Source organism: Anolis carolinensis, chromosome 3 (assembly GCF_035594765.1).
Source record: "Anolis carolinensis isolate JA03-04 chromosome 3, rAnoCar3.1.pri, whole genome shotgun sequence".
Taxonomy (NCBI): Eukaryota; Metazoa; Chordata; class Lepidosauria; order Squamata; family Dactyloidae; genus Anolis; species Anolis carolinensis.
The window spans coordinates 242,431,901-242,445,405 of NC_085843.1; the positions used below are offsets into that span (position 1 = coordinate 242,431,901).

The 13,505-nt window shown below is 39.0% G+C and overlaps 1 protein-coding gene across 1 annotated transcript in view; it reads left to right on the forward strand.

The window, feature by feature from the left end:
• The window catches only part of rab6b (RAB6B, member RAS oncogene family), an 83,302-nt gene that overhangs the window by 32,019 nt on the left and 37,778 nt on the right, over positions 1–13,505 (forward strand). The window contains exon 2 of the mRNA XM_003218360.4: positions 7,892–7,950. Coding sequence (XP_003218408.1) covers positions 7,892–7,950 — 59 coding nt within the window. The remainder of the gene's footprint in view (positions 1–7,891; positions 7,951–13,505) is intronic.

A 13,505-nucleotide genomic window follows, 5' to 3' on the forward strand; every position in this document is an offset into this window, starting at 1 on the left:
ATTCCCTTATTTCAGCAATATAGCCTTGGCTTCTTCTCCTCCTCCTCCTTTGACAGGAACCATATAAATATTGCAAATAAATAAATCTATTTCCCATATTTCTAAGTGGATCCATTCATTGTCCAGGTACATGAATGACACTATTCTGTCCATTTCACTCAGGCCAGCTTGAGTATCATCAACAACTCTCTGTGCTCTTTTTCACCTTGATAGCTAGCTGTGATATTGCACCTACCAGTTATCAATATTTTTCTGCCTTCAGCATGGTGAGAAGTCATGGCCAGCATTAAGTGCCATGCGAAGACTTGTTTCACTGAAAGGTCACTGCACAAAAGGCACGGCAGTGTTCCGTATTTCATGCTTATTAAAGATGTCCAATAGAGTGTGCATCTGGAAAAAGGGCCAATTTCTACCAAAGTTCTGCAAATCTGCCTGGATAATTTTCTCTTTGCCCTTCTTTGCCCGTAATTGCATTTCTCTAAATTATATTAGCACTGGCGTGACACTTGTGAACTTTCCTCTGCTGCCCTCAGTATACATTGCACTTGTTAGTTGCATATGGGTTGTATTAATTGGACAGATAAAGCACAGTGAAAGAGAATTATAGTAATGTTCTCATATGACAATTATTTTCAACATATTGGAGCAACAAAACCCACAAAGGAGATTGTACAACAACAGGTTTTATATTCATCTTTCACAGAAGATAAAGAAACAAGTTTTGAAAAAGTCAATCTGATGGAGTAATATGAGCACTGGAGTACAATTCTGGAGACCAGAATTCAAATCCCAGCTTGGACATGGGACATTTTATACATTTCGTAATTTGGGAGTTTGATTTCTCAGTATTAATAGTTCGATATCCCATGTCTCCATACTAAGGGATCATTCCTGTCCCTAAAATTCAGCTCTAAAGCTGCTTATTCCAGGTTATCAACCCTGTCTGTCTGAACGTTCCATCCCTACTCTCCTAACCATTTTGATGGATGATGAAGTGATACAGTTGGCAACATCTAAAAAGAACTGAGACAGGGCTGAACAAACTAACCACCCCCCATAAAATCCACAAATGTTTTCCTTTATTCACAAATATACTCACCAATAGCCACTAATGCACAACTATGCTTTAAGTAATCAGGATGTGGAAATGAATGAAATCCAATTTAAATGTAGATAAGTGTAGGTTCAATCAACAACAGTAGCAACAATGATTGAATAATGGAAAACAAATTCAGTTCAGATTTTTCCTCCTGTTTATCAACCAACCTGTAAAGGTCTGCAAAGCAACAGTATATCTTTTAAGAGAAGAGAGAGAGAGCAGAAGAGAAAGCGGGTGGGTTTTTTTTGGGGGGGGGGGGGGTTGGCAGCTTCATGATCCTCTGGATTTCTAGAGCATCCACAGGGAGCAAACATCAGTCAGTGCCTTGTAGACCTCAGCAGCCAATTAGCATTCTGCACCAGCCCCATGCCCTCTGCTGAACAGGCTAGAGCTGCTCTATAAATATCCACAATTTATTTTAGTTCCTTTTGTTCACCATTGTTTCTATAGAAGGCGTGAATGTATGAAGAGCAGGAGCAATGAGTTTTCTAGCACAAAGTGGCGGTCTCTTCACACTCATCTCTGTCTGTAGATTAGAAAGAATGTTCACAGACAAAATTGCATCTGCTTTTTTAAAAATGAATAAAAGTAAGAGAAATAGTGTATACTGTTATTTGAGTTACTCATGTGAAATTATGCTAATTTGGATACCAGGATCCAAGGTTGGCAAGAAACACATTTGGTTGCTTCTTGCCAAGGTGACTCAGCTAGCCTGCTGTCTTCCATACTGCAAGGAACTACTGGGGCTTTTGATTTTCATATTACACACTTATAGTTCTGTGATTTTACATTACTTGTCATGGTTAGGGAATCTTGGGATTTTTAGTTTGGTTTAGGCACTATAGCTCTGCCAGGGATTCCTTAAACTACAGATCCAAAGATTCTGTAGAATGGGAATAATCACACTGTAACTATGTAGTGTGAAAGGGACCCAGTAGAAGGCAAAATGCCCCAAGTATTTAAAACCAGCACATTTGAGTTCTAAGTATCAGAGTAAGAAACATAAGGGATTGAGTTTCAGCATGTCCTGTCAGATGGGCTAGTACAGTCTTCTATTAGATATTTACAGTCTTGCTATCATCTAGCTCATATTATGGAGCCCCTTCCTTCTTGCAAAAGTACAACTGTGGTTGGAAAGTTTGTTACCATCAGTTAAGATGATGGCATCATGTCATCAAAAAGCCATTACATTGCTGTGATGCAGTGTTGATAAACATGTTGTGGAAATGGTCGATCTCCTCAGAATTATTAGTTGCCATTCCTTTAGAATCTTCTTCCTCAAAAGCTAGATCAAAGTACTGTATTTTGATGCTAGAGGTAGAAAACCCAAATTATATATAGTGGCAATATGATGCAAACTAAGTTGTTTCTTGCCTATCTGATGAAGCAGGCTGCTTCATTCTGCTAGTGTCCAGCTGTGAAGCAGACTGAAGAATCTGCCTTAAGTGACATATAAAGGTCACCTATGGCAGGAATCTCAGAAAATACTGGGAGGCAAAGATATCTGGGCCATTTGTGGCCTACTTTTTACCCCTTCACCTGCTTGCTACCACCAAGAACAATGGAAGATGCTGGCCCATTTGTTGTTAATGTCAAGATTCAACTGTTGGTCTAATCATTGTCTGCACATATCATGGGAAGGATGCCATCTTGTCTGTCATCCCAGCTGCAAAATGATTTGGTACAGTGCTGTCCAATTACAAGTTTAGCCAGGCTCTTCCTCATTGGGGGACACATGGAATCAAGCCTCCCCTTTATTTTTCTTAGGTTCCAGAAGAAAGTAGTTAACTCACCCAAAGAAGGGTGGTGGCTATTGGAGAGCACACTACTCATCCATGCTTACTTTTCCAGTTAAGAAAGATTAAGAAGTATCCACTGCACCCCTAATGTTCACTAAACATTTGTCACTCATGAAGTAGCAGCTGTCCATCCTATAGACCAATCACATCTCTAGTGCCAAATACTGAGTGCAAAGATTTTTCGACCACATCCACAAGAACAACACAGAGGCAAAATATGGTGCATGCTTCCTTCTTTTCAGGAGAGATTCTGGCTGGGCTGGCTGGGAGAGAAAAAGAAATTCTAGACAAAGAGCTGCCTTCCACTGTGAGCAGAATGCTTGTGCACTCATTAAAGCTAAAGACAGATCCTGTCATTTCAAATGATACAATATGGAAGGAATTTGCATATTTAATTAAGGCTCCTGATGAATGACTTTGTAAAGTTTTTAAATTAACAAATGTGTCCTCTGGGAAAATGAATCTTAAGCCAAAGTTTGGCTTAAACATTTCCTTTTTTTCTATTGTGTAGACTTAGCATGATCAGGGCATTTGTTTGTCATCACCATGTATATAGGGTGTGTTTTCTGTAGAAAAGGTGATCCTAGATATGAAAATGTCATGAGAGACAGAAAGTACCCATGTATGTCTGCAAGGCATCTGTTTACAAAGGTTCTAACAATGTGTGTGTTGCATTTAGCTTGCTTAGCTTCAATCCAATCTTTCCAGAGAAACCAAAATCCATTTTTCTCCAGTTGCCTTGCCCAAAAATGCCAATCTGGGCAGCAAAGCAACTTGTGTTTAGGAAATGGCCAAGAGAAGGACCAAGAGCTTTCTTGAGACCATTCTGACGTTCTGCAACAGTCTTGACTCATTTGGTACATAACTGTGTTGTCAAAGGGTTGTTGTGTTTTCTGGGCTGTATGGCCATGTTCCAGAAGTATTCTCTCCTGACGTTTCACCCACATCTATGGAAGGCATCCTCAGAGGTTGTGAGGTATATTGGAAAACTAAACAAGGGAGGTTTATATATCTGTGGAAGGACATGACTAGATTTAATGTCAAGGAAAAACCTTTACCTTTCTCCTTATGGAGCTATTATTGCCGAGGTTCTGTATGCTGAAAAATAAAAATAAAAAGCTAACTTCCAAGATTAGTTCCTCTTACTCTGTACAGGGTAAACCTGAATTCTGTAACCTGTGTAAATAATACAAATATAATGCAAGTATCTTAATCATTTGCATAACTTTGTATCATTCATTCATGAAGAAAGACAAAGAATTATTGAAATATTTTCGTGCCCATCTTTGCAGCTTCAGAGGCTAGAAACTTGGCTGAGAAAGAATGAATTGCTTAACCTAGGCTTGCAGTCTATGGCTGAATGGACTAATTCAGATTTTCCAAAGCCATCACTCTGTCCCCTGGGTCACACTGCATTTTCCTTTTATATGGAGAATACATCTGAGATACATTGGAGGCTTTTCATTACTTGCTTAGAACTGTTCACAAAAAAGATTAAAACCATGTTCGCAGTTTGGAAAATTACTTTAAAATGAATTTATTCTGTAATGCAACAGAAAAAATGGAACTTACTGCTGCTGATTTAAAATAAAGTATTTATTGACTCAGTCTGTAACTCTCTTGAGCCTTAGAAAGAGACAGGTAAAAAGTAAAAAGTCTGATGATGATGATGGCTACTATATTATTTCTTATTTTTCATTTCTTTTTTTTAATCCTAAAAAGAACAAAAGTGTGGCTTATAATGGGGACAGTAATTTGAAAGCATTTTAGTCAATTTCAGATTACCCCAGTGCACAATAAAAGTGATATTACTGAGTGAACTACCTTTTTAAAAAATGACGATAGAGCTACCCTGTTTCCCCGAAAATAAGACATCCCCAAAAAATAAGACCTAGTAGAGGTTTTGCTGAATTGCTAAATATAAGGCCTCCCCTGAAAGTAAGACCTAGCAAAGCTTTTGTTTGGAAGCATGCCCGGTGCCCGCCAAACAAAACATCATAGCATGCAGAATTGGTAAATATACATACCAGTTGTATATGGAAATAATGGTAGTAACAAGAAATTCTTGAAGGAGTCACAGTTTGTCTGGTTTAGTTATGTTGGTTTGTGATGACAAGTACTGTACAGTATGGAATAAATGTTCATTTTTTTGTTCAACAATAAATGTGGATTCTTCTTCGTGGAAAAATAAGACATCCCCTGAAAATAAGACCTAGCACATCTTTGGGAGTAAAAAATAATGTAAGACACTGTCTTATTTTCGGGGAAACACGGTATCTTAATTTCACCCCAAAATTAATACTTGACTTTCCTTACTTATAAGCCATTGATTCCAGAGCTCGCTCCTGCCTCCAGTTCCTGCAGTGTGTTGCCCTGATTTGCTCTACATCATTCAGTCTGGAAATCTATGGACCAAACAAAGGTGGTTGCATTCAGAACAGGTGTAACATCTTACCGTATTCAGATGTGATTTTGTTGCTGGGAAACCAAAATCCAATAAGAAAATCAAAATGCATAAGGGAAAGACAGAGAAGGATGGAAGAGGGAATGCACCAAATCATTAATTGGGTATTATGTTTGAATGCACTTAATATCCAGTTTGGTTCCTTGCTGGACCAGTGATGATGTCTGGAATGATTGCCATGTTAGTTAACTCACAGTCACTTCCATCTATTTATCTGTAGAATTATTTATCTGGGAAAAATCCGGTATCAGCAATGATGTTCATTCTTTTGTTTGTCAGTAATCCACGTGGCTCTGCTTGGATTGCAGCCTCCTATATTTATTAGAATTGTATATTATTATTTATATCTCCATTAATAGAATGGAGAGATGATCCATCTTTTCTCTGCATTAGAGTTCTAATCATGACCTTAAGATACTACTCATAATAGATTTAGCTTATTAAACTGCTGTTTATTATAAGCACTTCTTAGCCAAAATCCTATTGTTAGTCCCAACTAGAGCAGACCCATTGAATCAATAGTAATTTGGTCACTTGCATTGATTCAGTGGGTCTACTCCTGTTGGTATTGATAATCAGATTCAGCTCTCCAAGTCCCTTTTATCTGATTGCCCTCAGTGTAAAAAATAGTATGCTTCCCTATAGACCTGCCATTTCATCAGCATCCCATTTTCAGAACTTTTCAAAGTGAACATGGAGAATCAAGGGGCAGTGCAGGATCAAAGGGGTGACCTGGAAATGCTTCTGAATATTGCAGAAACCTGTATGAGGGCAGCAGGCACATAATTTTCACAGAACTTGGCTAACCAAGGGCCCTTCCACACAGCCATATAACTCAGAATATAAAGGCAGAAAATCCCACAATATCTGCTTTGAACTGGGTTATCTGAGTCCACACTGCCATATATTCCAGTTCAAAGTAGATAATGTGGTATTTTATTCAGTTGTGGAAGAGGCCCAAGTAATATGGCAATCCAGAGCCAGGGAAAAAATAAAAGTGTTTTTCAATAGTTGGACAAGCAGCAAAGTGTACGCTAGAGATGCAGCAGTTTTTACCCTTCCTAATAGGGTTGACGTCCCATGTGGCCTCACACAGTAAAACTTTATGTGAGAACCATATTCCTATCAGGTAATGCAGTTGCAAATACTACAACATATTGATTACATAGGCCTCTGAAATATAGTCTCAACATTTGATTATATACAGTGTGAAAACAGAAGATACTTTTAACATTCACAGCAAGGCAGCTGCTATTTCCTATTGCATGAAACAGCTCTTGGAATTGTAATCTGGCACTTTGAAGAAAATAGGTGAATTGGTCTGTATGTGACATGTTTTGAATGAGACAAACTAAAGCCATTGTAAAAACATTTTGAAACCATTTTCATTTATGTGTATGGAATTTTCAGGTGCTTAAGTATTACAGTAGAGTCTCACTTATCCAACATTCACTTATCCAACGTTCTGGATTATCCAACGCAGTTGGCCTTTTAGTAGTCAATGTTTTGTAGTCAATCTTTTCAATACATTGGTGCTGAATTCGTAAGTACAGTAATTACTACATAACATTGCTGTGTATTGAACTGTTTTTTTCTGTCAAATTTGTTGTAAAACATGATGTTTTAGTGCTTAATTTGTAAAATCATAATGTAATTTGATGTTTAATAGGCTTTTCCTTAATCCCTCCTTATTATCCAACATATTCGCTTATCCAACGTCCTGCCGGCCCGTTTATGTTGGATAAGTGAGACTCTACTGTATCTGTTTCCAGGGGGTTAGCTGGATACTCCTAGAAATCCTGAAACATATAAAAAATTTACAGAGATGGGTTTGAAACTCAACCAAAGGCTTCCTAACCTCAAGAAATCCTTTCCATGTTTTCCCGTTTCTTTGCAGAATGCTTATTCATTGCACATATACTGAGAGTTTCTCTGTTTCTTTCTTTCTGATTTATGGTTTCCACATGAAAATTGAGAATCAGATTCAATATAATAGCAGAAACCTCTGTTATCCTTCATGTTTGGTGTATTAACTTGTATGATTGTGATATTTTCTTATTGAATATGCATCCTCTACTATTGGCCTTCATTTGAATGTTCTCTAGATTGTCCAGAGATCTTCTAATATCTGTTGGTTTAAAAGCACATGTGGGGTAGAAGTGAGGGCAGGTAAATTTTCTTTGGAGAGAATGGCACAACTGTGTTTGTTTAAAGAATTATACCGCCCTTTCAATGAGTTTCCAAGATGGCTTATAAAATGTTCAAATTGCAATAGAACAAATGGAAATGCACATGGAAATGATTAACTGCCTCACTTACTTCTCTTTCATGCACTGAGGCACAAATACAAATACACAATGCTGCTCTCTCTAAATTCTTTTAAAGAGAATGAAATTGACTCTCTGTTGTTACATGAGCGGCCTGTACCTGAAAGTACCCCCAAATGCAGCTAGAAGATTCCAGGATTATACATTGTGTGAAGATTCATTATGTTTATTTTATAACTGGTGTTTTGTTTGTTTTTTCCAGTTGGGAAGACATCCCTCATCACAAGATTCATGTATGACAGTTTTGATAACACATACCAGGTGAGCCTTGCTATTTCTATAGTGTTTATTACAGTACAATGCTTATTAAAATTATTTGGAAGCAATGTTGAAAACAAGGGTGTCCCCTCTACAAAACAACTTGTCCCTTTTCCCATGGCAAATGAAAATTGGCACCAGAAGAGAAGCAGAATTTAAATCTCCTTAAATTTAGCCTTATATATAGAGCCACATCTTTCTGGTCCTTTTTTTTTTCTCTACCAGTTTATCCCTGGCACTACAAAGAAAACTGTTTTAGAAAGCAAAAAATGGCTTTGACTTGCCTGGTTGCATCATATATTTTCTTCCTGAAGTGAGTTGTAAGTGGAGTTCTCTTCAAGCTTGTCCCTTTCTACACTGTCCTTATATCCCAGAATCTGATCCCAGATTATCTGATTATCCCAGATTATATGACACTGGAGCCTCATATAATCCTGTTCTAAGAAGATAACCTGGGATCAGATCCTGTAATATAAGGACAGTGTAGTAGGGGCCTGAGATAGCCCTGAAAGACAGTTATGGCTACCAAAGAGTGTTTGATGCTTAAAGCCCACCTGCCATAAATTCTTTGATCCTGAACACCATGTTTGTTAGTGTGTCCACTAACAATATCAAGAAGGATATTGATAAACTAGAACGTGTCCAAAGGAAAGGGGACCAAAATGATCAAAGGTTTGGAAGCCAAACCCTATGAAGAACAGCTTAGGGATCTGGTTATATTTAGCCTACAGAAAAGAAGGCTGAGAGGGGACATGAGAGCCATGTTTAAATGTTTGAAAGGATGTCACATTGAGGATGGTGCAAGCTGCTCTGGGGATAGGACATGGAGCAATGGATTCAAATTGCAGGAAAAAAAATACTCCATTTAAACATTAGGAAGAACTTCTTCATGGTAAGAGCTGTTCAGCAGTGGAACATTCTGCCTCAGAGGGTGGTGAAGTCTCTTTCTCTGAAGATCTTAAAGCAGAGGCTGCATGATGGCCATCTGTTTGGGGTGCTTTCATTGTATGTTCCTGCATGGCAGGGGATTGGATTGGATGGCACTTGTTATCTTTTCCAATTCTATGATTTTAGGAATTAGCAGTAGCATGTGATGGTAATGAAACCTTGATATCAACTCAAAGGCACTAGGTACTCATTAGGCTTGATCGATCCACGAAAAATTTGATTCTAAACTCGTTTCAAAACTAGAGGGGGGCAGCTTTTCGTTTCTGATGGTATTTCCGAATTTGGCCCCCCAAAAAATTCGAAATTAACAAAAATTCGTTATTTTCTAAATTAATTCGTTAATGGCGGACGCGCATGCGCAATTCCCAAAAACAGCACAGAGGGAGAGGACTTTACAGGACTCTCCCACCCTCATTTTTTGAGTGATCTTCTTCCAACTTGGTACAGTGGTAGAACACATTTAACACTGATAGCTCACCAAAATTTGGAACGTTTCCCTTATCCTCTGATTTTTGGCGAATTTTCATAGCTTTTATAATAAACCATTTTTTAATAATTGCAGAAATCTGTTCCTGGTTTGAAAGTCTTATTTCCTGTTAAATTGGGTTGTCTTTACTGTGAAAGTCATTGTTCTACTTCAGAAACTTTGTTTTTGTGGCTGAAACTTTGTTAAATTGGTGTGTGTGTGATATATACTGTGTATATAGTCCCTGCATAATGTGTGTGTGTGTGTGTGTGTGTGTGTGTGTGTGTGTGTATAGGTAAAGGTAAAGGTATCCCTTGACGTTAAGTTCAGTCATGTCTGACTCTGGGGGTTGGTGCTCATCTCCATTTCTAAGCCCAAGAGCCAGTGTTGTCCATAGACACCTCCAAGGTCATGTGGCCGGCATGACTACATGGAGTGCCATTACCTTCCCGCCAGAGCGGTACCTATTGATCTACTCACATTGGCATGTTTTCAAGCTGCTAGGTTGGCAGAAGCTGGAGCTAACAGCGGGCACTCACTCTGCTCCCGGGATTTGAACCTGGGACCTTTCGGTCTGCAAGTTCAGCAGCTCAGTGCTTTAACACACTTTGCCATCGGGGCTCATGTATATATAATATACATACACATACACACAATGTGGAGAATATGTGGAAAGGTAGATAGATAGATAAGTTGGGAGCCACAGCGAAGGCACCTTCCTGGGAGCAAGGTCTAATAATAATAATAATAATAATAATAATAATAATAATAATAATAATAATAATAAATCCCTTACAATATCCAAGATGGCTCACTGCTACAGAATCTTGGGAGGTTTAGTTTGATATGGTACCATTATTGGCAGAGAAAGCTAAGCTGTAGGAGTTGAAATCCAATCATTTATCCTCCCTATAGAATCAATTTTATATGCATTTTTAGCTACAGAAAAGCTAAAATCAGGACAGTAAAAGAACAACACCCAGAAAATGGGAAATCCAGACAGGAAACAATCAGGGCCAGCTAATACCTCCCAACAAAGGATTCCCCCAGGTAGGAAGCAGCCAGGCTTTGAAGCTGCACGGCTATTCAATGCTAATCAAGGTGACCAATTGCAACATTCACACTTGCCTCCCACAGACAAGAGTTCTTTCTCCCACCCTGGACCTTCCACAGATATATAAACCCCACTTGCCTAGCTTCGCACAGACGTCAAAACCTCACCGCCGGGCCCCTCTCTGTCTCTCTCGGTCTCTCCATTCCCGGCTCCATCCGCCGCCTTCCCGCCTCACAGAGAGACACCAGGCCTGAGCTGAGGCGAGGCGGCGGCGGCGGCCATTTCCCCCCTCCGTCTTCCTCCTCCTCCTCGGCCTCCTTCCCCCTCGCCCCCTCCCATTGGCTGAGCCCGTGACGCCCCTTTTGCTGAGGGGCAAAAGGAAAGGGCCTGAATGGTGGGAGTTTGGGTGATTTGCAAAAGCTTTTTTTTCCTAACGAAAAAAACGACGACATAACGAAAAACGGCCTCTCACGATTCGAAACCGCGATATCCAGACGTGTGGACAACCAATGCTTCAAAATTGCTTCAAAACAAACGAAAATAACGAATTAATAACGGTTAACGGGGAAAACGAATTATTTGAGCAAGCCTAGTACTCATACCAACCCTGTCTCTAGCTGCTCAATGCTACTAAGATAAGGAACTGAATTTTTAAATTTTTAAATACATCTCCCAAAATCATGGGTAGCTGTTGTTTGAATTCTTGGAGCTCAATTCTGGAAAAAAGGCAACATTGCAAAGTTCTACTTAAGAGTCGCTTGGGAGAGCTATAGAGACCTTTAGCAGAGATTTGTTGTTATCTCACCAAACTACCGTTCCTACAGTTATTTAGACAGGAGTCTTGGCTATTTAAGTGATACAAAATTGTTGCAGGGTGCAGTTCGTTTGGCGAAAAAGAGGACTTGTGCTTATTGGAAAAGAATTGCACCCCGTCTCTGAGCACATATCCTTTTGGCAAATCTGGATATTCATGAATATGTGGAAACCACCTTTTAAAAACCACTAGTCAAGAAAAGCATGACCTTGTTAGAAGTCAACTCTTTGACCAAGTGATATTTACAAGCATTAATGTAATGGCAGACAGATAACTCAGCTGTTAAACTGAAGAACCATGTTTTTAAACTGCCAAGGATAAAGACATGTCACTACAAAAATTTATTTGGTTAGCAGAGGATGGTTGTTTCTTTGCAGTTGTAATTGTGTTCCCTCACTTATCGTGGGTGTTACATTCCAGGTCGTAGGGACGTATTTGTGTTGTTTACAATCTCACTCGGCAAGTAGCATCTCTGTCCTCTCCTCTCCTCACCTCTCAAACTCGCGCATGCCCGCTGCCGCTGGTGCCGCTGCCTTGTGAGGTGAAAACAAAGCTGCTTCAGCCTCCTTTTCTCTCCCTTTGGCTTCTCCTTCCTTCCTTAGGCTTCTCCTTAGGAAGGAAGGAGAGTTGAGGAAGGAAGGAAGGACGGAAGGGAGGGAGGGAAGAAAGCGGGAAGGGAACATGGCGCTGCCTCCTTCTCCTCCCACGAAACAGTGAGTCCGCAAAAAGCGAACCGTGAAGTAGTGAGAGAACACTGTACACTCCATTGAAACCTCTTAGTTTAAAATATGAACTCAGAGATAAAAAAACAAAGTCTTTTTAAAATAATAATATATATTGTTTACTCATAAACATCTTGTATTAATTCACCATACAGGCACATTTCTTTTTGAAGTTCAGTTATAGATAGGATATAACTTCTCTGTGTTGAGTACACAAGGTATCATTCTTAATCAATAGTCCATAGTCTTTTAGTATAGTTATACTCACTGAAGTTCATAAGCAAATTTCTGTATTGAAGTCCAAACAGCAATGTACATCCAACTCCACTGAGGTCTGATGTAAAAGAGAATACAAAATGGAGTCCTGAGTCTGAACATGCTCAGTACAATCACATGTCTATAACCCCTCCCACACCAAAGAGGTCAGTCAAACTGGCAAATCAACATACACATAGAATACAGGTTAGCAAATATATACATTTACAAATAAATAGTGAGAGGCTTGGAAGGTTGCTATTTCCAACAGCGCTTATATCACTGAGGACTAGCAAGGAATTAGTACTGGCCTTCTCATCCATTCTTGGAAGCAATTCTCATTCAACCAGTGCTAAGAAGGCAAGATAATATTACAAAGATGGAAGAGAAATGGGTCCTGGTTGCTACTCATATCTGTTTCTCTCACATTCTCTCTCCCTCTGGGTGTTTTTCTTCTGATTTCTAATGTAGACAGCATGAATATTCATCTCCTGTAAGCAAAGGATGATATTCCTGGGCCATTTGCAACAGAATGTATTTTAGCCAAGCTGAAGGGCCATTGGCCTTGAGAGCATTTTTTTCCCTTTGCCATGTTAGGTTTAAATAGCTACCTGGCTCAATTAGTGTTTCAATTTAGTGGGGTAAACAAATCCCCCTTCACCTTTTGACAAGCAATTTAAAATGCATCACAAGAACAACATACTGTATGAGAGCCCTGCTAGATGGATTCTCTTGTTTAACTACACCTGAGTTTCGATTATGGCCTTTTAGGCTAAAGCAATATCTTCAGTCTCAGTACATCTCCATTTCTTTCTAGCTAGCTAGATTGAGTGTCGCATTATAGCAGAAAAGCAAAACATAATGGGTTCCTGCACACATAACAAATGGGTTGGGAAGTAATATTTGTTGCTGTAGTTCTCATGGGTTTTGAAATACACAGTAATATTGCTGTTGTGGAAGAGTGTTTTCTGGTAATTCCCAGCATCAACTACAATGTCTTTTCCCATCCTCAAGTGGATTTCTTTAATTTCAAGAGATAGTGGAACAAAAAAAGTATCATTTGCTCTCTGCTCAGTGTTTTAGAGGTATAGTAGAGTCTCACTTATCCAGCACTCACTTATCCAACGTTCTGGATTATCCAACACATTTTTGTAGTCAATGTTTTCAATATATCGTGATATTTTGATGCTAAATTCGTAAATACAGTAATTACTACATAGAATAACTGCGTATTGAACTACTTTTTCTGTCAATTTTGTTGTATAAAATGATGTTTTGGTGCTTAATTTGTAAATCATA